This window comes from Sphaerodactylus townsendi, linkage group LG05 (genome assembly GCF_021028975.2).
Source record: "Sphaerodactylus townsendi isolate TG3544 linkage group LG05, MPM_Stown_v2.3, whole genome shotgun sequence".
NCBI classification, from domain to species: domain Eukaryota; kingdom Metazoa; phylum Chordata; class Lepidosauria; order Squamata; family Sphaerodactylidae; genus Sphaerodactylus; species Sphaerodactylus townsendi.
The window spans coordinates 69,226,416-69,249,881 of NC_059429.1; the positions used below are offsets into that span (position 1 = coordinate 69,226,416).

Consider the following 23,466-nt stretch of genomic DNA (forward strand, 5'->3'; position numbering starts at 1 on the left):
CTTTCACAGAGTAATAAAACATGTTGAAAGCACTTTAAGTCATATGACACTTAAAACACTTTAAAGTGTTATAACAGTGTTAAACATTTTGAAAGCATTTTGAAAATGTTGTCAAAATTATTTCTGATGTATGGCATGACCCATTACTGTGTTCAGATTTGTGAGTTGGGGCATATTCTATAATGTTATGGCGACTTTGAGATGACCTGGTGCAAAAAATCATTCTTTGGTCATAGTTGGGGCGAGTGGCCTTTGGTCATGGTGGGGGAGGGCGATCACCAATACTGGGGGGGGGGGGGGGGGGGCACAAAACTCAGATTTTGCCCCAGGATCCATTTTTCCTAGCTATGCCTCAGGAAGAAAGTTGCCAACTTCTCCAAACAGACAAAGGCATCTCCCAGGAGACAAAGGCATCTTTACCGGGGTGGGGGGGAGGGTATTTTTTAGCTAACTACACACACTTCAGTGTCAGGCGGGGAGGGCTGTAAATGTGAGCATAGTACAGACTGAGACACACTCAAATACAAGCACTTTCCAAATATAGGCACAGACCAATCAACTTTGCCCCTTCCAAGGCCATACATCCCCCAAAATAAAATTGTGTGAAACGAGACAAATATTTGACAGATTCGTGAGATGAGGGGAAGGTATCCCTATATCCTCAGGGGTTGGCTAAATTGACCTCTACGCTTGACATAATCAAATGTATTTTATCTACTACTTGCTTTTTCGCGAGTTGACCTTTTAGTAAACAGTCACTGACTGTGTATAAGTGCACTTCTCAATTTGTATTATTATGTGCTGGTCTCTGACTGCAATAAAGAATTTGATTTGATTTGATTTGACCTCTACGCTTAGTTCTCCTGGCTGCTCTGCCACCTCTGAAGCTCACTTGGGCTTGGGAGGCTGTGGAGGTCTAAGTGCAGGGATCACACTCAGCTCTGCTGGCTGCTTCTGTGGGAACTGGACCATAAGAAAAGCCGAAAGAAAAACTTTTTGGGCTTACGCTATTCAGCTTTATCCAGTTAGTTAGGACAGCAAGTTTTTATTTTATTTTTTGCAAGCTCAGCTATATCTGGATGCACAGCCCTAAAATGTGAGGGAAGTACATGCTATAGTGTCTTTTAATGTTCACAGGTGTTATGCCACTAAGATTATTCCTGCATTTGTATTAAGCCACCCTTGATTCTACCACCACAGCTAATTTCCTGTATTGATTAACTCATTTTAACCAGCTGTATTATATTTCTAATGAACAATTACTGAAGCAGATGTGTGGGGTTCCATATGTAAGTATTTTGGTGTAATATGGGATCTCAGATGTGAAATTATGAAAAACCAGAACATGAAGTCTGTTCATGGTCGGTAGCTTTTTTTTTAAATTAGCAAAGAGAAGCTGAGCCCCTGTAGTCTCTTAAATTGATGCTCTAGTTCCCACTGGTTTTCCTACAGTAAGGCACAGTAGATTTTATTAAATTAAAAAGTTGACATGAACGGCTTGTAATTTAAGTTAGGTATAGTATGTGAGTTTTTGTATAACCTAAAACAACTATTTCCTAAGTATACCCTAAAATATGAAATGACTGGCAATAAAGGGTCTGGCAGCATTTGCATCACTGTGAACAGTGGGAAATTGAACTACATCAGGCCCCCGGATCTCACCACTGATGCAGATTGGTAATGTGTTTTGCCAAAAAGTTGCACAAGCAACCAGGTATAGGAGAGATGCGGGATGGGGGGGGGGGGGCACAGAGTCAGGATTTATCTGTGTTCCAAGGTTCAGCAGTGGGGAGAACGTGACAAAACCTCGATATTTCGAGTGACTATCCTGGGATTAATCACCAGTGAGGAAATCGTCTTTCATAGTCATTGAGGACTGATGAACAAAAGTCAAAATATATTAAAATTAAAATTCCATCAAGATACTATAAGCTAATTATATGTAAAAGTATTACCTTGATAGATGATTGGAAGTATTAAATGTGCACAGAAGAAAGTCCAGGGTCCTTCCTGTATGAAAAACATAATGCAAAAATATTGCATCAACTGGTGACAGTATTATTTTAAGTTGTTTTTTCTGGTTAGTTAATTTGCTTCTGCCAAAATTCTGGGATCTTTGTAGTGCAGGCTGTACAGTTCATTTTTCTTGCAAAGACAGTTGATGGTCAAAAGAAATCAATAAAAAGGTCAACATATGCTAGGCTGCAATCACAAATGGAAAAAAACTATAGGAAGTGAAATAAGGAGAGACTAGTTGAATTATATAGTTCAATCCTATGCATCATCATACTTTTTTAAAATCAATGGATTTAGAAAAGTAACTTTTCTTAAAATTGCATTATCAATCATGCTATGTAGTCAGGATGGCACGTTCATTTCCTGATAGCAGTGAGGAGTTTTTGCCATCCTGAACTTGGAATGAGCTCAGTAAGAAGGTTAAGGAAAGGGCCTTCTTAGTTGTTGCATCAAGAGACATTTGTCTGTACCCTCACATTGCTGTCTTCTGTTAGTAGATGAAGACTTTTTGTTTCCTCTGACATTCCCTCAATGATCCCTCTTCCCTATTTTGAACTTGTGAATTAACTCAAGTTCAGTAATCTTGTATTGTAATTTCCCTTTGAAATTTCTTTGTCTGCTCTGGGTTTTGTTTCTTGGTTGTAGGTGTAACCTCAGCTTGTGGGTTCTGTGGGGCAGTACTTGGAAGGAGTTGCAAAGAACCAAATTTAAACAAAACAGTTTACTTCTCTTTACAAATAACATTAAACATCAACATTTAACATTTACAATTCAAGGTCCTGTTCAGGTTGCATTTCAAGTCCTTCTATTTACAGTCTACTGATATTGCCAAGTCCAAATCTTCTTTGCAAGTTGGCTGGCTCCTGAAGACTCCAAGGGCTTGATGAACAGGTTGCAACATGATGAAGGTCTCCAGGAGAACTCTCACCCATTACAACCACAAAAGAAACCCTGAAACAATAAACTCCAACATTTACAACACAGCAAAACAACAACTACCTTCCCAGTAGTTCCCAACAATATTGAAATTACCTTAACAAGGTGTTAAGGGCTTATAGAAATCAAGGTCTGAGTCTGGTAGCCTTGTTCTTCTGCAAAAGAGCTCTTTCAGCCTCTCTGCTTCTCCGAGTCTCCACCCCTTACTGGGTCAACCCATTCTGGGCCAACCCATTCTGGGCATGGGGGTTACATAGGCACAAAGTTGTTTTAGATTAGAGGGTTACCTATAAACCTAGAAAGGCTTGCCACACAAGGCTTGTGCGAGAGAAATATCTATATTAAATGGAAAATAAATTTCTGGCAAGTTTATTTGTCTCTTTGTACTTCAGCTATTATAGAAAAAGGTGTGGTGTACTTGTAACCTCTGATTATGGGTTCTGTGGGGCAGAACTTGGAAGGAGTTTACTACAACTAAATTTTAAACAAAATGGTTTACTTTCTTTAACATATGACACTTATCAAACATTAACATTTAACTTAACACTCCAAGGTCCTGTTCAAGTTTCATTCCAAGTCCTTCTAATTACAGTCTGATAATGCCAAGTCCATTCTTTCTGCTGGTGGTTGGCTCATGAAGACTTCAGAGGCTTGGTGAACTGGACTCAAGATGATGAACGTTTCCAAAAGAACTCTCACCCATTACATACACTAAAACCCTGAAACAATAAATTCTAGCATTTACAAAATAGCAAAAATAAAGAACTCCCTTCCCACTAGTTCCCAACAACATTGTAGTTACCTTAAACAAGTTGTTAAGGGCTATACAAATAAATCAAGGTTCCAGCCTGGTAGCCTTGCTTCCTCCAACTTCATAAGTGTCACAGCCTTCTCCTGCTTTCAGTCTCCACCCCTTTCTGGGTCATCCCATTCTGAACATAGGGGTTACATACTCAGTGGTGGGATTCAAATAATTTAACAACCGGTTCTGGTGGTGGGATTCAAATAATTTAACAACTGGTTGTTTACGAGCACCATTTTAACAACCGTTTCTGCCGAAGTGGTGCGAACCTGCTGAATCCTACCACTGGGTGTACTATTTTCCTTTCTAAAAGTAGGGGAAATGGCATGGATAAATTTTAACAGTCAATGGGTTTTTTTTACTCCATTGACAACATTTTTTCATCAGTCTGGACAATGCAGTAGCTACTGCCAGTGGCGTAGTGCCAATGGGGACATCCGGGGCCACCCCCACGCCCCATCATACCTGCAGGATAAGGTAAGTGGTGGTGCAGGGGTTGTGCGGTGTGGGGGCCCATGGGGGGGCAAAATGCAGAAGCCGGCCTTGTCGCAGCTTTGCCCAGCTATGTCTCTGGCAACTGCCTGAACGTGTTTCAAAATATCCATGCTGTGGTTTGCATACAACATTTGTGAAAGAATGATTATACCAAAAATGGGTATATCAAAAACCCAGTGCTGCTCTACTGCAAGACTATTCCAATTGATATTCTGAGTAGTATATTCTCTTCAATCATCCTCCTGAATATTATTCCAACTAGGAGATGATCAGAATACTGAACTGAATAAAAATGTATACATTACATTGCTTATTCAAAGCTCTGGCTTTGATGTTTGTAGAGAATTTGAATAGCAGGTAGCATATCCTAAGTTTTGTTTGATAGGTAAGGGATGCTACTTACAGCAGAAATTATAATTGTGCATAACAGGCTGAAAAATATGAAAAAGTAAGATATTGAGCTATTAGTTTACACAGCTGTATTTGCATAATATCTCACCAAAGGCAGCATGCTATTCCTTGTAGGAGTCTGATGGGTTGTCATTAGCCACATTAATGTTAGCATAGCTCAAAAGAAATCTCAATTTCCTCTGCTGTGTTGGCAAAAAATAAATGCCATTGTTATTTTTTTTAAAAAAAAACTTTTCAGGTTTGGATTCTTAAAAAAATGCTATAGTCACAGCATCAAGGTTTAATTTCTAAAAGCAGAGATGCTGGTACTCAGTCCTACCTCTAAATCTCACCCTCTGACCTAGAAACCCTTCCTTAAACTCCTCATATATGCAGGCTATTCGTAATTTATTCAGTGGTAGAGGAAAAAAGAATTGTTTCTGCCTACATTTCCATTTTCCAGGCTGATCACTTTCATTAAAAACGTTATAGATACTTCCTAGTTGTTTGGCTCAAATTAAGCCCTTTCATATACTGAATGTCGTGTTGCTGATGATGGTCCTTGTAGTGACAATCCTCATCTCACAGATGTTAAAAACAACAACAACAGTATCCTAATGTTAGTTTTAACATAGCGTAGCTAGCTGGACAAAAATTGTAGAGCAAGTTTGATCTAGCCAGTTTTCAGCCTTCCCCACTCAGAAAATGACAATTAGTGAATCTATACTTGGAAGCCAGAGTGGTGTAGTGGCTAACATTTGCAGAATCTAATTTGGAGAACTGCATTCAATTTCCCACTCCTCTATATGAAGCCTGCTTGCTTTGAAAACCCTAAAGGATTGAGAGCTGGATAAATTTGTCTTCAAGAAAGTGACAGGGACAGAATTTACACATCAAGATTGAAACTGACATCTGGAAACTTTAGTGTTATTCTGTCTCTTTATAACATTGTAGAGCCTCCTCCCTGTTTTAGACCTAGGTCAAGAAAATTGCACCCATCTCTCTTTTTATTTTATCTTTTGCTCAACAGTTGTTAGACTTTTTTTCTCATATAAGCAGCCTGGTCCCTCATCACTATGAAGGGCTCTAGTGTGCAGGAATGGCGCTGCTACAGAGCCACTGCAGCACCTCCAAAGGACTTTCAGGCAGTGCAGGGGGGCAGAATAAAGGAAGTTTCCCAAGCTGCCTTAAAAGCCCACCATTGCCCAAAATGAAGCTACACCATCTGAAAGGGTGGTGTAATCCCAAGGCCTACAACACAACGATCCATGCACCAAAGCCCAGGTGGAAGCTGACTGAAGTCAGCTCCACTCCCAGGAACACCTGACTGGATGGCATTGTAGCCCCTCAGCAGCTCCCACTTCTGGGTTTGCTGATACAGAGTTGTGGGGCAATCCAATGCCAGCATCTTTGTACTCACCACTGGCAGGGGTGCCCATTATGCCCCTGGAGGGGGCAAAGATGCCAGTGTGAGCCTGTGCTGCATCTGAGCAGTATCTTCCCTCCCACTTGGGTCATTAGTCTAACTTTCCTGACAGAAGGAATGATAATGCTTTTTTAATGGCTTCAGATATCTCTCTTTGTGCTTTAATTGCTCTAATGAAGAAGCCATCAAGTTTGGAAAAGATTATCTTCACAATTGAAGGGAGGACACTGGTTGTGGAAGTCTGTGTGAGCCGAAGATTCAGCCTTTGAGATGAGGAAAGGAACAACTTTGAGAGATGCAGACAGCCTTTGCTTGAATGACTGAAGCATCTCCTGGGTGAAGGATCTCTCTCTGGCATTCTGTGGTCCTGTGGCTTCACAGAAGCTACCTTTGTGCCTTCCTCTGTGTTCTTAACTGTACACAGGCACAGACACACACATATAGGGATTAAAACTCACCAAATAAAAATAGATATGATTTACTATAATACTACCCCTGTAGAAGCATCCTCCTGAGTTGATCAATTATGCTGCAGTTCTGATCCTTTCGTAAGAATGCCCTTCTGACTAAACAAAGTTGGGGTGCACAGCTAAAAGTGCTTAATGCACCTAACTGTAACCTCTATTAAAGTAATCAGAACTTCCCAGGGTTTTTTTTTTTTGCTGTTCTTGAGATGAACATTGATGATAGCATTACTTCATCAAATCGTGTTCATTTTTCAAAAATAATTCATTCTCATCAAAATCTGGCCAGAAACTCTCTTACTGTACATATCTGCAAGAAGCACATTACCACTCCTTCAGGTCTAACTGTCATTGGTCATTTTCCCACTTACCTGGTGAGTGGTTGCTGCACGTTACTCCCAGTGCGCGTCATTTCTGACACGTGCCCGGACTTCCCCCAGACCCCGCGCTCTGTGTGAGGTAATCAAAAGGCGCTGTTTCAAAAGGTGCCAGGAATGTCGCGCGCTGAGGGGGTGCGACAGCGGCAGCATCGGGGCGGCTGCGTTGTCGCCGCCCCTGTAATGGGGAGTGCCGGGGGACCCCGCGCTATTTGGGGAGAGTAGCGCGCAGCAGCAGGTAAGGGGGAAACGCTCATTGTTATGAGTAATAGTGCAAGTTAAAATGGCTGGACTCATCAGAGAAGGTTTGACTTATGTAGCCAGGAGAAGCAGCATTTTTCTTTTTGCATGAGGGCATTAGACGCAAATGAAGACAGATACTGCCAGATTAGGATTTCCCAGCTAGCTCAATAGAGATATACCTATTTTGTGCCTATGCAAGAAAACATTCTTAATTTTAAAAAGCGTCCCATGAAACAGAGCTACTGCTTTAAGTGCTAAAGACCTTCTATCCAAATTATGCATAATCTCACTCCTTGATGTTTTGTGGTTGACTTTTGTGGATGGCTTTGCCTCCTGTGGCAAATTCCAAAGGTGGCAGCAAGCTGTAAAAGGCTGGGGATCTGAATTAAATAGTGAAAGTGCCTGGAAGGAGCCAAGTACAACAGTGTCAATAGCTGTTTGTGTGCCAAGCTGTGGAAATGGAGAATCAAGACTAAACAGCAAGGCAAAGGGGTGAGATGTCCTTTGTACCAGTTCCAGATACATTGCTGGTAATACCGGTAGCATATAGCTTCAAATTTGTTAATATTGTTGCATAATATCTTTGATTGTTACAATTTTCTTTATGTGGATGGAGTTCTTTGATTTCACGTAAGTAGTCATATTAATGTAGTTTTTATAATGCTTTCAAACTCTTGGTTGGATGGCAATTCAGGTATTTGAGAAGACATCATTCTAAGTTTATTAAATGCTATTATTTTGAATTGCTAAGTGCAAATTCTAGGGACATTCCCACCTCCCAGTATTACTGTAGCCTATTCATGTTCCAAACAGCTTCCCTTCAGGCTCCCTACTGGAGTTTTCATATTAATCAAAACCATTTCCAAGTGTTATTTCCCCTGCTGTGATAATGACATTTATTCCAAGCTGAAAACACTAGAACATAACTGTATAGATGCTTATATCAGGTGTTACAAATGAAATAGATTATCAGTCTTAAATGGCTATGAGTTTTGCTAGAATGTAAGAAACTGAGATCACTCTTTAGAGTCTACAGTACTAAAAGGATCAGCAGGTTAAGGAGATCACAATATCCATGGCAGTAGCTATCTTACATTTCTCAGCACACAAACAAATGTTGTCCTTAAGCTTGTTCTGTTATGGTGTATAACTATAACAACACCCTTACAGCAATTACTTGCAGGGTAGGTTAATGAATGATCATGTTCACCTTTGGCCCTTAAGTTCTTCTAACTGGCTATGAACAGGGCTAATATTTAATTATTTCATTTAACAATATAAAAACACAAGGATATAACAGTATAAAAACACAGACACACAAGGATTTTAGATGAGTGTGTGTGCAGGCACCGCAAACGGAGTGTGCCGATTCTCTCAAACACACAAGGATTTTAGACAGGGGTGTGTGAGTGCAGGTACCATGAATGGCAGGGCACTGGTTCTCTCAAACACACAAGGATTTTAGATGGGTGTGTGTGGAGGGTGCCGATTCTTTCAAATGCACATGGATTTTAGAGGGGGGGGGTAGGGGGCGTCAATTCTCTCAAACACACAAGAATTTTAGATTGGGAGGTGGAGGGCGCCAATTCTGTCAAACACCCATGGCCTTTTTCCTGAATGTTCTGTCTGTGAGTTTTGATGTTCCCACTCTACCACCCTTCACTATTTTTAAAGCACCTTTTCTTTCCTCAAGCCTCTGATCCTAGATCTTCCTCACAGTACATCTGTGACACTGCCTCAATCTCTTCCAGCATGGTGTAGTGGTTAAGAGTTGTGGACTCTAAACTGGAGAACCGTGCTTGATTCTCCCCTCCTTCACATGAGCAGTCAAATCTTATCTAGTGAACTAGGTTTGTTTCCCTGCTCCTACACATGAAGCCTGCTGGGTGACCTTGGGCTAATCACATTTTTTTCAGAACTCTCTCAGCCCCACCTACCTCACAAGGCATCTGTTGTGGAGAGAGGAAGCAAAGAAATTTGTAAGCCACTTTGAGTCTCCCTTTCAGGAGAGAAAGAGTGTATAAATTCAAACTCTTCTTCCTTTAAATCTCTCCTCAGTTCCAACCTTTTCCATGAAGTCCTCCTTCCCCTATTGAAGTTAATTCTTCAAAACCAAATATATATTCCATCTTCCCTACCTTTGTTGTTGAAAAGTTTAGATTGTATTCTACTTGAGAGCAAGGGACTGTCATTTTAGTTTTGTTATTTTATTAAATAGGCATAATGGTGATGCTATAAAAATAAATAATAATATTGTACCATCCATTCTTGTACACCACTTGGGTTAACATCTCAGAAAAATACTTTTAATAGCTCAAGAACATTATTTTCCATCTTTTAATTAACAGGATAGGCAATAGTTTACCATTTTTAAATAGTATTTGAATGAGGCCATTATGCTTAATATTTTTCATTATGTATGTTTAGGCATAAGGAATATATTAGGTTTGTATGAGAATTTATTTTTCCCCTTTAGCTTTTAGGATGAATTCAGCTCCTATTAAAGTCAGTAGCAAAATGCTTATTGATTTCAAGAAGGAGCAGTTTGTGGTCCTTGACTGTACAGATCAAAGAATCTTTCAATACAATTTTAGTAGAGTTTGAATTTAGCGTACCTGCATAATCTGTAACTTCTGCAATTATAGTTTACACTTCCAAAGTGTAACATTTTCCCAATTCTACCTTCATCTTTACAATCTGATATACATTAGTATTTCGACATTCCAGAGTTCCTGTTGTGTCAGGCTCTACAGAAATTAAATATGGGGTGACCTGTAACGTGTGTGAGCATGTTGCTATGGAATATTGGGGTAACCATGTCCCTATTAGCGGTACACCACTGTCCACTTCCCTTCTTCTCCGAACAGGCTGCCCGCTCAGGGGGAAGAGAAGCAGTGAAAGCCCACTCCACCAGCTTCTCCTCTTCTCCGAGTGGGCTGCACCTTCTTCTCTGAGTGGGCTGCCCGCTCAGAGGGACAGGAAGTGGGGAAGGCGCCCCTCCACCCGCTGCCCCTTCTTCTCCGAGCGGGCTGCACCCTCAGAGAGAAGAGAAGTGGCGAAAGTGTCACTCCACCAGCTACTCCTCTTCTCCGAGTGCGCTACCCCTTCTTCTCCGAGTGGTCTGCCTGCTAAGAGAGATGGGAAGAAATTAAGGTTGCCCCTCCACCCGCTGCCCTTCTTCTCCAAGCAGACTGCCCAATCTGCTCAGAGGGAAGTGAAGCAACAAAGGTGCCCCTCCACCCATTTCCCTTCTTCTCCTAGCAGGTTGCCCATTTGGAGGGAAGGGAAGCGGGAAGGCATCCCTCCACCCGCTTCCCTTCTCCTCCAAGCAGACTGCCCAACCTGCTCAGAGGGAAAGGAAGCAGAGAAGGTGCCCCTCCACCCACTTCCCTTCTTCTCCTAGCCGACTGCCCAACCTGCTCAGAGGGAAGGGAAGCAGAGGTGCCACTCCACCCATTTCCCTTCCTATCCTAGCAAATTGCCCAATTGGAGGGAAGGGAAGCAGGAAGGCATCCCTCCACCCATTTCCCTTTTTGTCCAAGCAGACTGTCCAACCTGCTCAGAGGGAAGGGAATCAGAGAAGGCATCCCTCCACCCGCTTCCCTTCTTCTTCTAGCAGATTGCCCAACCTGCTGAGAGGGAAGGGAGGCAGAGAAGGTGCCCCTCCACCCACTTCCCTTCTTCTTCTAGCAGATTGCCCAACCTGCTCAGAGGGAAGGGAAGCAGAGAAGGTTCCACTCCACCCACTTCCCTTCCTATCCTAGCAGATTGCCAGATTGGAGGGAAGGGAAGGGAAGTGGGAAGGCATCCCTCTACCCGTTTCCCTTTTTGTCCAAGCAGATTACCCAACCTGCTCAGAGGGAAGGGAAGCAGAGAAGGTGCCCCTCCACCCGCTTCCCTTCTTCTTCTAGCAGATTGCCCAACCTGCTCAGAGGGAAGGGAAGCGAGAAGGTGCCACTCCACCCGTTTGCCGGATTGGAGGGAAGGGAAGGGAAGCGGGAAGGCATCCCTCCACCTGTTTCCCTTCTTCTTCAAGCGGACTGCCCAACCTGCTCAGAGGGAAGAGAAGCAGAGAAGGAGCCACTCCACCCACTTCCCTTCTTTTCCTAGCGACTGCCCAACCTGCTCCGACGGAAGGGAAGCAGAGAAGGTGCCACTCCACCCATTTCTCTTCCTATCCTAGCAGATTGCCCGATTGGAGGGAAGGGAAGGTAAGCGAGAAGGCATCCCTCCACCCGTTTCCCTTTTTGTCCAAGCAGACTGCCCAACCTGCTCAGAGGGAAGGGAAGCAGAGAAGGTGCCCCTCCACCTGCTTCCCTTCTTCTCCTAGCAGACTGCCTAACCTGCTCAGAGGGAAGGGAAGCAGAGAAGGTGCCACTCCACCCGTTTCCCTTCCTATCCTAGCAGATTGCCTGATTGGAGGGAAGGGAAGGGAAGCGGGAAGGCATCCCTCCACCCGTTTCCCTTTTTGTCCAAGCAGACTGCCCAACCTGCTCAGAGGGAAGGGAAGCAACGAAGGTGCGCCTCCACCCGCTTCCCTTCTTCTCCTAGCAGACTGCCTGGCCTGCTCAGAGGGAAGAAAAGCAGAGAAGGTGCCCCTCCACCCACTTCCCTTCTTCTTCTAGCAGATTGCCCAACCTGCTCAGAGGGAAGGGAAGCAGAGAAGGTGCCACTCCACCTGTTTCCCTTCCTATCCTAGCAAATTGCCCAATTGGAGGGAAGGGAAGCAGGAAGGTGCACCTCCACCCACTTCCCTTCTTCTTCTAGCAGATTGCCCAACCTGCTCAGAGGGAAGGGAAGCGAGAAGGTGCCACTCCACCCGTTTCCCTTCCTATCCTAGCAGATTGCCCGATTGGAGGGAAGGGAAGGGAAGCGGGAAGGCATCCCTCCACTCACTTCCTTTTTTCTCCAAGCAGACTGCCCAACCTGCTCAGAGGGAAGGGAAGCAGAGAAGGTGACCCTCCACCCATTTCCCTTCTACTCCAAGCGGACTGCCCAACCTGCTCAGAGGGAAGGGAAGCAGAGAAGGTGCCCCTCCACCCTCTTCCCTTCTTTTCCTAGCCGACTGCCCAACCTGCTCAGAGGGAAGGGAAGCAGAGAAGGTGCCACTCCACTCGTTTCCCTTCCTATCCTAGCAGATTGCCGGATTGGAGGGAAGGGAAGCAGGAAGGCATCCCTCCACCCGTTTCCCTTCTTCTCCAAGCGGACTGCCTGGCCTGCTCAGAGGGAAGGGAAGCAGAGAAGGTGCCACTCCACCCACTTCCCTTCTTCTCCTAGCCAACTGCCCAACCTGCTCAGAGGGAAGGGAAGCAGAGATGGTGCCACTCCACTCATTTCCCTTCCTATCCTAGCAGATTGCCCGATTGGAGGGAAGGGAAGCAGGAAGGCATCCCTCCACCCGTTTCCCTTCTTCTCCAAGCGGACTGCCTGGCCTGCTCAGAGGGAAGGGAAGCAGAGAAGGTGCCACTCCACCCACTTCCCTTCTTCTCCTAGCCAACTGCCCAACCTGCTCAGAGGGAAGGGAAGCAGAGAAGGTGCCACTCCACTCATTTCCTTTCTTCTCCTAGCCGACTGCCCAACCTGCTCAGAGGGAAGGGAAGCAGAGATGGTGCCACTCCACTCGTTTCCCTTCCTATCCTAGCACATAGCCCGATTGGAGGGAAGGGAAGAAGGAAGGCATCCTTCCACCCGTTTCCCTTCTTCTCCAAGCGGACTGCCTGGCCTTCTCAGAGAGAAGGGAAGCAGAGAAGGTGCCCCTCCACTCGTTTCCCTTCCTATCCTAGCAGATTGCCCGATTGGAGGGAAGGGAAGCAGGAAGGCATCCCTCCAGCCGTTTCCCTTCTTCTCCAAGCGAACTGCCTGGCCTGCTCAGAGGGAAGGGAAGCAGGAAGGCATCCCTCCACCCGCTTCCCTTCTTCTCCAAGTGTGCTGCCCGCTCAGAGGGAAGGGGCACTGCGAAGCTAGCTGGCTTCCCTTCCCACTCCTCTAGAGCAGCTAGTGTAGATATAGGGTGTGTGCTGGCTTCTGTTGCAAGGGACGGAAAGGCCAACAGGCTTCCCTTCCAGCCAGTTGCTCGCCTCCGGTATAGTGCTGCTGGGCAGAGAAGAAGGGCTGGCTGCAGTGCAGATGGCTTCTCTTCCCTGCACAGCAGTCCTGGCGGAGATGATCTCCTGTGGGCTCGGGTATGTTGGGGGGGGGTGTTCCACGGCTCGCAGGTGCCACGCCAAGCTGTGCTGCACTGTTGAACAGTGGACAAAGGTAGCAGTGGCATGGCTCTAGGTGATGAGGCATGCAAGCTATGCTTGTGGCTTCCTTCCATTCTGCTTGTCACCTGAGAACAACATGAATCCCGGATAGTGTATAAACAGCCTCGAGTTTGTGGAACCCTAAATAGTGGCATGGGTTGCTTTAGTGATAAACCGGCACCGTGTGATTATGAAACTTTGCTTCAGGAACATACCCGTTTCTTCTTTACATGCTCTTCTCTTTTTCCCCCCAAACTGTTTCAATGTGTTTACAAGAAATTCTTTATGAACCTCCAAACTATATCTCAGCCGTTGACACCGGCAGTGGTCAGCGGGTACTGCGCTCAGCTTAGGCGACTCTCTCGGAGACACGCGCCAATATGGGTGCTCGCTTCGCTCAGTGCTCGATTCGTATTGCTTGCTTGAAGCCCAATCCCAGCCGCCTCAGGAAGAGAAGCCCGTGCCTCTCAGACCAGCTTAGCCGAGCACAGAGCCAGGTTTTCAGGAACAATAACAGAAGTGCTGGGGTTGAGAGAACCGAGCGCCGCGCCGGCCCCCTCCCTCATCCCGCCAGCCGGGCGGCCTGCTTTGCTTCTCTTGCTTTTGCCTTCCCTCTTCCTGGCCCCTCCCGCCCGTCAATAATGTATGCCTTCGTGCGATTCCTGGAGGACAACGTGTGCTATGCGCTGCCGGTGTCGTGCGTGCAAAATTTCAGCCCCAAATCCCAGCTCGACTTCGACAACCAGAAGGTCTACACCGTCTACCGCAGCCCGGCCCACGACCCTGAGGACGGCGACGGCAGCTCCGGCGAATGGGGAGAGCAGCCATTGCTACACAAGGCCCAGATCTTAGCGCTGGCAGGTGAGCTGAGGAAGGCGGGGAGGGGGAAGACAATGCGGGTGGTGGAGGCCAGACCATTTGAAACCTCCCTGCTTCTCTGTCTGGAAAGCTCACTCCGCACTGTGGGAATTGGGTGGGGGAGAGGCCCTGGTGCCAGGCCTGTATGTACATCTTCTGTATGTGGTGAGGGTTGAAGGAGGGGTTTCACCTGTCTGGAGGGAACTAAAACAGGAGAGACTGATGCTGTAGGGGCCTGTACTATATCCCCGGTTTTTCAAGGCTGCATGTTCATAATAGAACCATCATAAGTCGGCATTTTCGTACCTTGCCTTTGCCCCTAAGTGCTTGATACACTTGAATGAGTGTGCATGAAGGCAATAAATTCAGAAAGAAACGGTTAGGTAAATTTGAATAAATGGGGAGCATGGACACCCTCCGGCTGGTAATGGGAGTGGGCAAACAGTTAAAATGGTCACCAGAACTGGGAAATGTGGAAGAATTTGTAGACGCTGAGGTAGTTGTTCAGACAACAAGCAGCAATGTGTGTAGGGACTGGGAGGGTCTTTAATTCCTCTGTAAGTTTTCAGGTGTGCCAGTTTTGAGTTGCCATGGGGAAATTGCCAGTAGCCACAGGAAAGGAAAATGTCCACATAAATAGGGAACACCAAGGTTCCACCTGGTCCAGTATTTTGTCACCAGGTAGTGGTTAAGAAAACCCCAAGCAGGGTGTGAAGGCAACCCTGCTGTTTGTTTCTCAGAAATTTGTACACTCCACTTGAAAATAGATGTTTCATTCTGCCATTAATGTTTATTGACTGATCATTCATTAGTGTATCTAAGTCTTTTTATCTAACTTAGTGTCCCTCAGTACATCTTCCACATGTCAATCTTGTGCTGCCTGACTTGACAATACTATCATCAGTTTCATTGGGTGACTTCACTGTCTCCACACCACACAGAATTTTACATACCTCTATCATGCCTCCTTATGGAAACTGCAATAGCAAATAAGTTCAGGAAAACCCATTGCAGTGATGGCTAGTACTCCCCAATGCAGCAGTGCTCAGAGCTTCAGTTTCCTTATTTCTGACTTGATCCATTTTACATTCTGCCATCTGTTCAGCCTGTATTTTTTAAATAAGTTTCAAAATATTACTGTATTCTGCAGATAATAAACTTGAATGAACAAAGGTATAATAACTGAAGCACAGACTCATCAAATCTTTGCAACTGAATATTGGAGAAGATGGTAAAATATCAATTTGGGCTTTTCCTCATTATAGCGAGAATAAAGATCATTTTTTACTCAGGTGATGCACTTATGCAAAAAGTTAAACTATTCAGTGATACAATATTGTTATGATGGTGAAAGGATAACTTTCACAGGGCCACAACCTGTTAACAACACATTTGCCACTGAATCAATATTATTTTAATCTACATAACCAAGCAGAAGCCCTGCTGAATAAGAGCCCCTTGTGGCCCACCAACTTCCTAAAAATACTTGGTGGCCTTCAGAAAAATTGTAGGTGGATGCCATGGTGCTGAGCGACTCCTATGTGCCTTAAAGCAGAGAAATTTACTTTTAGGGGCATCACTTTTGGTTTCATTCTAATTGAGAACTCCTATGTTAGAGTATGAATACATGGATAAAAATGGTGGCATCCAGCTGCAATTCAGTTGGGCTGCGGTGCACATAGTAGATGTTCAACACTGTCTACTTCTCACATTAGTGTCATCTCATGGAAGCTTCAGGTGGAAGCTTTACAAATACATTTGCGAATTTTATGGTTCTCGATTCAAATTTAGCTTTTCACATTCATAAGTCCTTATTTAATTACATATTCTGTTTTTGAGATTTGAATCAAGTAATTCAGTTAGTCAGTATTAAAATCTAGTGACCAAAGAGAATATTCATATCACAGTTATGCCATCTTTAAAAATATATAGTTTGGATGTAGGGTAGAGCCCATGGTTTTAAAGATCAGGAACTCCTATATGCCTTAAAGCAGAGAAATATACTTTAAGGTGCTTCACTTTCGGTTTCATTCTAATTTTTACTAATATTCTGTTTGGGATTGTGTGAGGTTTAGAAAATTATTCCAAAATAAAACCTTTGTGACAACTTCTGTTAGAACTAATAAAAATATCACAAAAAAGTGTGTAATTTGTCACATTCTCCAGAACTCTTAATAGGGTGGATGTGGAAAAGGAAGGGGAAATTAATTTCAGGTCAGCATGATCCTAAGGTTGTGCAGTATATGCTGAATACATGATTAAATTAGATGGATGGATGGACCTGACACCAAGTTGCACTTCTGGCCTTTCAGGAAGGGATAATAGCATCCTCCATTTAAAAATATTAAAAAGTAGTTGGTGTCATTATGGAAGAAGAACAGTTTGAATTTGTCCCCCCCCCCCTTCCTCCCCTGTAGGGAGACTCAAGGCGGCTTACAGACTCCTTTCCTTTCCTCTCGTCACAGCAGACACCTTGTGAGGTAGGTGAGACTGAGAGAGTTCTCAATGAATTGTGACTAGCCCAGGGTCACCCAGCAGGAATGTAGGTGTGAGGAAACAACTCTGGTTCACCAGATAAGACTCTGCCACTCATGTGGAGAAGTAGGAAATCAAGCCTGATCCACCAGATTAGAGTCCACCTGATCTTAACCAGTACACCCCTTTGGGGTTTCTTTATAGTGCTATATGAAACATAGATGTTTTTTAAAAGGTTAAGAACAGAAGGAATATGTGGTAGTATTTTTTTAAAAAACCTGAAGATTAGTGATTCATTGAGTGAATATTATAATTCTAAATTCATTCAGACACCTGAAGAATTCTACAAGCATTAGCAGGTGGTAGGAATATATCAGTAAGACATAGATAAGACCCAGGTAAGATGGTTGTAGCCACATGTTTTCACATTAGTGTTTAAAGTCAGGGGTGAATAAATCTTTGTTCAAAGCTGTTTTAGTGTAATTTTATAGTACTTTTAGACAACAATTGTAACAATAACTTAGATAGTGAAATAGGAACACCTTCCTCCAATATAAAGTCCCCTTCAAGTTCAGATTTGAGTCTTTAAACATGAACAAAAGAACATAATTTTTAGAAGAGGGTAAAGATAGTGGATTAAAGGAGAAGTACACTTTTATTTTAACAGACACTTCTACGTAAAATATAGTGTATAGTTGGATGGTAAATTAACATTTTTCTTGTACTGATATGTTTTTCCCACCTTTCCTTTTAAGAGTTAAGGATGGCATACTCCTTATCTCTATTTTATACTTACAATAGCCCTGTGGTATAGATTAGGTTTAAGAGAGGATGAACAGCCCAAGGTCATCTAATAAGCTACATGGCCAGGTGAGAATTTGAACCCAAATCCCGGTTCTAGTATGACAGTTACGCTAGTGTGGCTGTCACTTATCTCTGCCAAATTGAGAAATGTTTTCCAAATGTATAATAGTTGTCATGCACCAGGCTTTTCTAGATCTAGGCAGAGGATTCAAGTCAAGTACTGGCCAAAGATGATATTAGCTTATCTTGGCAGTCCATCATTGGTTTAGGCAAGGTCTGGCTGCTAGCAAACTAGCCTTCTTTTGGTGGGACAGCAACTCATGTACTAATAGTATATATGCAGGCCTTGGATACATTTGTATATGGTTAAATCTCTATTCCATGGTAAAGACAGGACATTAGAAGATGCAAGAGAACTTTCACAAACATCCAGTATCATCCAGTGATTTCAACATGTATATGTTTACAAGTCATTCCTTCACAGGATAACCTAGATGGTAATATAAAAATAAATTATATGACATGGGAAAAAAGTCATCAATACTGTTTTTTAAAGGGGGTATATACATTCCTTACTGTGAAAATGACTCCTGACTGGAGATAGATTATTAGAAGATGCTGCTTTGTGTTGCATCTAATGAAGACTTGTGAATAGCATTTTGCATGTACCTAGCAAGAATCACCTCCAAGTGATCATGCAGGAAAATCTTTAAATTGAAAAAAAGGTCAAGTTCTTCTTTCAGACTCTTGATGTAGATCAAATGATCAATACTGCTTAGAGACGTAACATTTCTGAAAATTTTGGACCCGCAGAGGTAGGCAAGACAATCTTGGGAAAAATTGACATACATGCAATACTTGCAGTCCTGTCAAACCTAATTTTTTTACTTTAACAGCAGAAAATACATCATTTATAACTTAGTGTGTGGAGTTGTAATATTAGAAATATTTATGGAGTCTAAAAAGTTGAAAGACTGCAAATAAAACTAGTGTTTCCTATGCTACCTTAGTCCATGTACCTTAATTTTTGCTGTATGAACAGTCGAAAAAAAATAGGAGTTAAACAGAAAACACAAGCTTTGTGTTAACTATTTGGGTGTATTATTTGGTCAGAAAAAATGGTCATACAACAGGTGAATGATAATATCCACACTACTGGATGTAGTTCTGTTGTCTTCTTCCTTCTGTAGTTGCTGCTTAGAGAGAGCTCAGTTCTCAATGAAACCTTCAGGGTTTTCCTCTGAAGTTTTGGGGCAGTTTCTGCCTTACTACTTTCTGATTTCTCCGCATGGTAGGGCAATAAACTACTTTTCACGTATATGTGTCATAGTGGTTTGAGGGAGAGGTGAAAAGGTCTACCACAAGAGAAGAGTCATGCCAAAATGTGCACTTTCTACCCCGCCTCTTTCTGGTCTCTTTTTCCCCACTGCATGGTAAGGCAATACACTTTTTTTGAGTATATGTGTCATAGTGGTTTGAGGGAGAGGTGAAAAGGTCTACCACAAAAGAAGAGTCATGTCAAAAAGACTACAGAAGTAGTGAAAGCCCTACATGCTGCCTTCATGAAGATCGAGTATCCTTCTAGGTGCAGAAGTGCACCTTGTATTCAAGAACTGCATGCATTGACAGCATACCACCTTGTTTTTTAAAAGAATTTCACTCATTCTAAATGGTAAAATATTTCATAGGAGGTTTTTTGAAACGTAAAAAAGCTGTTTATTTGCTTTATTTGTAGTCATATTTTTGTTGACTCTCAAGGTAGATTACAGAATAAGAAAACAGTGCAATGACCAGTAAAATGTACACCAACAATGCAATGAAACTGGATTACAAAACAGAACACATAAATAAGAACAGTTGTCATGAGCCAGCCCCTGGGTGCTCACCATGACACAGAGGATTCTGAGGCAGAACTTGAGGACACAGTGCAGCCACAGTTGGTTGCTCCAGAGGCAGCAGAGCCAACTCCCAGCCCTTCCCTGCCTGATAACGTGCAGGTGGAGGAGCCTGTAGATCCTTCTAGGAAATCCAGTGATGAACCAGCTGTGCATAGAAGGCAGAGGCAGCTATTGCAGAAGGAGTGCTCGTTTGGCAGCAAAGTATGGGAGACTGGAAGTCTCTACATCTGATAAGGATTAACTCCTTGCAGAATCCCATCCCCCTGGGACAAGGCTCTTTATATAAGCCTTGCTGTGAGTTTGCTTCTGCCTGGGTGCAACAAGCGGGTTTCCTGTTGCTTCTGTGTGCCTGGTCTACTGCTGAGCTCCAGCCTGTTTGCCTGATCACCTGTGCCTTCACCTGTTGGACTGGACCTGACCACGCCATTTCCATTGTACCAAATATTTCCATTTTTATTACCACCCTTTTTGCTTTATTAGAATGCCTTCCTGAGCAATTGTTATACATTTTATGGAATGTGAAAATCTTTCAAACACCGTTAGGCAGGTCATTCTACCAAGTAAAGCCAACTATGGAGAAGAGAATTGCCATGTTACATGGATGCATTTTCCAGTGTAGCAAAGGTGCAGCAGATTCTGCTTTGTTTTTTTGCAGTGATCCCTAAATCATAACAGTTCTGAGCCCATGGAACTGTATTTATCCAAAGCGTGCCATCCCTAATGTAGTGAATACATCTAAGTACAAGAGAAGTTAGCCATATCACAAATAAACTGGATCAAAGTTATTAATAGAGCAAGGTTGGAAAAGGTTGTTCTTGTACTTTAAGAGATACCTTTTATTGTTTTTGCAATAAGTATTTTGGAGTAGCTAAGAAAACATAAATCTGGTTACCCAAACAATGTATTCTAAGAAAAATTTCCATGAAGCTCTCTGAAACACTTCCATGTGGATGCTGCTAGTATGTTCTTAGTTTCCTTCTCCTGTAGCAGTTGCTTTTAGCAGGTTTACAAATGGTTAGTTTTAAGGATGCAGAACAAGGAAACAAAGGTAAACCAGAGTTCAATCAGGAGCGCAGCATTAATTGGAAATGAGTTATACGGATGAATTCAATACAAGATAGAAATAGATCTCTCAAATAATGATAATGCATCCTAAGGCAGAGTGAAGAGAATACATTGAAAACATGCACCCAAAGATATAAAATGATCTGCATATGGTTACAGTGAAGTCTGAGGCAGATGTGAAAAGTAGTAAAGAAATAAATTCTAATCCACAAACCTGGTTTGGAGTTCATGGCAGCTCCAGTGTTTTTTATATAACTTCCATTTTAACAAAATATCAGCCTGCTACATCTAAATAATCACATTTCATTTCCACAGAGGAAAAAAGTATAGGAGTCAGCAGATTAATGTAGTTATAGTATATATAAAGAGTAAGAGATTAAAATTTAAAGGTCTGGATCATTGAAGGGGGAGGAAGGCTAGATTTAATTAGTGGATGGGAAACTACTGATGAATATTTATCAGAATGTTAAGATTCACTGATAGGCAGAGCAGCATGGATGGGGAGCGGGAAGAGTGTCAAGAAGATGACTGAGCAGGCAGGAGAAACAATGATGGGTGGGTAGAGGGCTGAAGAGATGGCTGAGTAGGCAGGCAGAACAGTGAGAATGGGACGGGGTAGACTTACTGAGAGAACCAATCAAAGTTGATATTAAATTAGGAAAGAAATATGGTATGGGCAAAAAAAGGGGAAGAGGAGGTGGCAGTGAGAGGAAAAGGTAGGGAATGGTGGCTGGGGTGCATTAGATGCCAGAGAACTGACCCATGAGTTTCTCAGAGCCCCTGCTTGTTAGTATAACTAATTCTTAACATGGCCCCATCTGTGGATACTTATACCTGGAGATTGGAGCTGTAAAAAAATGACTCATTTTTCTACAAATCTGAGAAAAGCCCAGGTTTGCAAAAAAAAATCTGAAATGAAGAAAATACATTGGGGGCATTACCCCTCCCCAAATAATAGCACTTGTAGCTGGGGAATCATAGCTATATTGCTAGCTTTTAGGCTGTTGTTTTAGCCAGAAACAGGTTTGTGGGGTGTTCTTTCCAGAGTTCTTTTGGCCTTTAAGGGAGGGTTCTTCAGGGCTAGATCTTACAGCAACAGGTTTGTGGGGTGTTCTTTCCAGAGTTCTTTTGGCCTTTAAGGGAGGGTTCTTCAGGGCTAGATCTTACAGCAACCACCAGGCAACTTGCCAAAAGTGATTCTGTGACTCGCTCAGACTTGGCTACTTGCTACTGTTCAACAGCAGCCACCACATGAAAACCAGAGTGATGTACTGGTTAGAGTTTCAGACTTGGATCTTGGTTTGAATCCCCACTTTGCTATGGAAACTCACTGGGTGAGCTTGGGCCAGTTACACACTCTCAGCCTAATCTATCTCACATGGTTGTTGTGAGGATAAAATGAAAGACAGGAAAAATTAAGTAAGCTGCTTTGGATCTCCATTGTGGAAAAAGGACAGCTATAAATGAAGTAAATAATATATATGGCTGAGGATGGGGGGACAGATAAAAGGTACATTGCTTGGTGGGTGGGAAGGAGAGAAGGAAGCAAGGAAGGTGATATGGGAGTTATAGGAAAAATTAAATGAAGAAATAAAAGTGGAGAGGGGTAAGGAGAAGATGAGATGTTCCCTGCAAATTTTGATGATTTCCTACTATACAATTGGGCCTGGTCTGGAGGACAGCACGAGTTTTCCCAAGGAAAGACTGCCAGGGGAGGGAAGAAATGAATGCTTTAGATGGGGCAGATAATAAAGATAGGTTTGGTGGTGGATGGACAGGAGAGAAGCAGATAAAGCAGGAAGTCTGCAGAAATTTTCAGAGAAACAACAGAAGAAATAGTGGAGAAGTGGAAAATGAGATTCCCCTCACAAATTTTTGTGGGTCCATTCATGTCCATTTATCTGTGCCTCTTTTTTTTTATTACAGTTGTCCCTTCCATATCCCAACTTTCCTCATCATGGTTTTGATATATTGTGGGTTAGAATAAAAAATTAAATGGGAATTTTGTAGGAGTTTTGAGGAAGCCTCAGACGATACATGAAGGCCAGCAGATGACACAGAAAAAGTTTAGAAACTGAGAAATGCATGACATATATGTATAGTATTGTATAATATCAACATATTTTATCTTTTATTACCATAAACATACATAATTTATTTTTTTAAGTTAAAATAAAAAGAAAATCAGATTACTCTCCAGTACGAAGGCAGGCCAAAATATTTTATGCGGACTTCCAGATCGCAGTAGACGGGGGCATATCCTTAATCCCATCAATATGGAAGGAATAACTGTTTATATTTTTAATTTATTTTATATTTTATACATAACAATATAATTATAAACATAACAAAATATAAAAAATAGACTTTCATAAATAAAAATGACAAGGTTAAACACTCACGCGCATGCAACACATATATACAGATGAATCTTGAATGGTATCATATTGTTAATTACATAAAGCCATTCTTATCTATTATTATTCAAGTAATATAACTCTGCTAAGATTAGTCTTCTTTTAAAGATCAGTTTAGATGAAATATCTGCTACACATTAATTATATTAACTATAAATCAGTTAGTTGTGTATCTTCTCTAAAACATCTGCAGACAATTGTGTACTGGATCTACTTTGAACATCAGTGGCATATTTTAGTTGCTTTTCTTACTTCTCCAAAACATTTAGTCATATCAGCACAATGCAAGAAATATAATTTCCATTTCTCATGATATTCCTGTTTTGGGCATCTGTTTACAAGAATAGTAAGCTTTGCCACTGTAGTGTATTCTCTCATCTTTTCTTTCCACATTTCTCAGTCAGGACAAGTGTTTTCTTTCCATCCATGTGCAAATACCACTCTAGCTGCAGTCAATAAATATAAGAATAGTTCTTGCAGTTTTTCAGGCAAATTCTTTGGTGGAGTTCCCAATAGTACAGTCTTTGTTTTCCTTTGGAACTTGATTTTCAGTAT

The 23,466-nt window shown here is 42.6% G+C and overlaps 1 protein-coding gene across 4 annotated transcripts in view; it reads left to right on the top strand.

Moving 5' to 3' along the window:
• LOC125433066 (BEN domain-containing protein 5-like) overlaps nucleotides 1-23,466 on the top strand; it is a 996,205-nt gene that overhangs the window by 549,875 nt on the left and 422,864 nt on the right. Inside the window, exon 1 of one of the 4 annotated variants that reach the window (XM_048497386.1) lies at nucleotides 13,864-14,255. The exons of the other annotated variants lie outside the window; for them this stretch is intronic. Within the exon in view, the coding sequence (XP_048353343.1) occupies nucleotides 14,036-14,255 (220 nt within the window). The 5' untranslated portion in view covers nucleotides 13,864-14,035. Of the gene's footprint in view, nucleotides 1-13,863; nucleotides 14,256-23,466 lie in introns of those variants that run through there. 4 annotated transcript variants of the gene reach the window in all.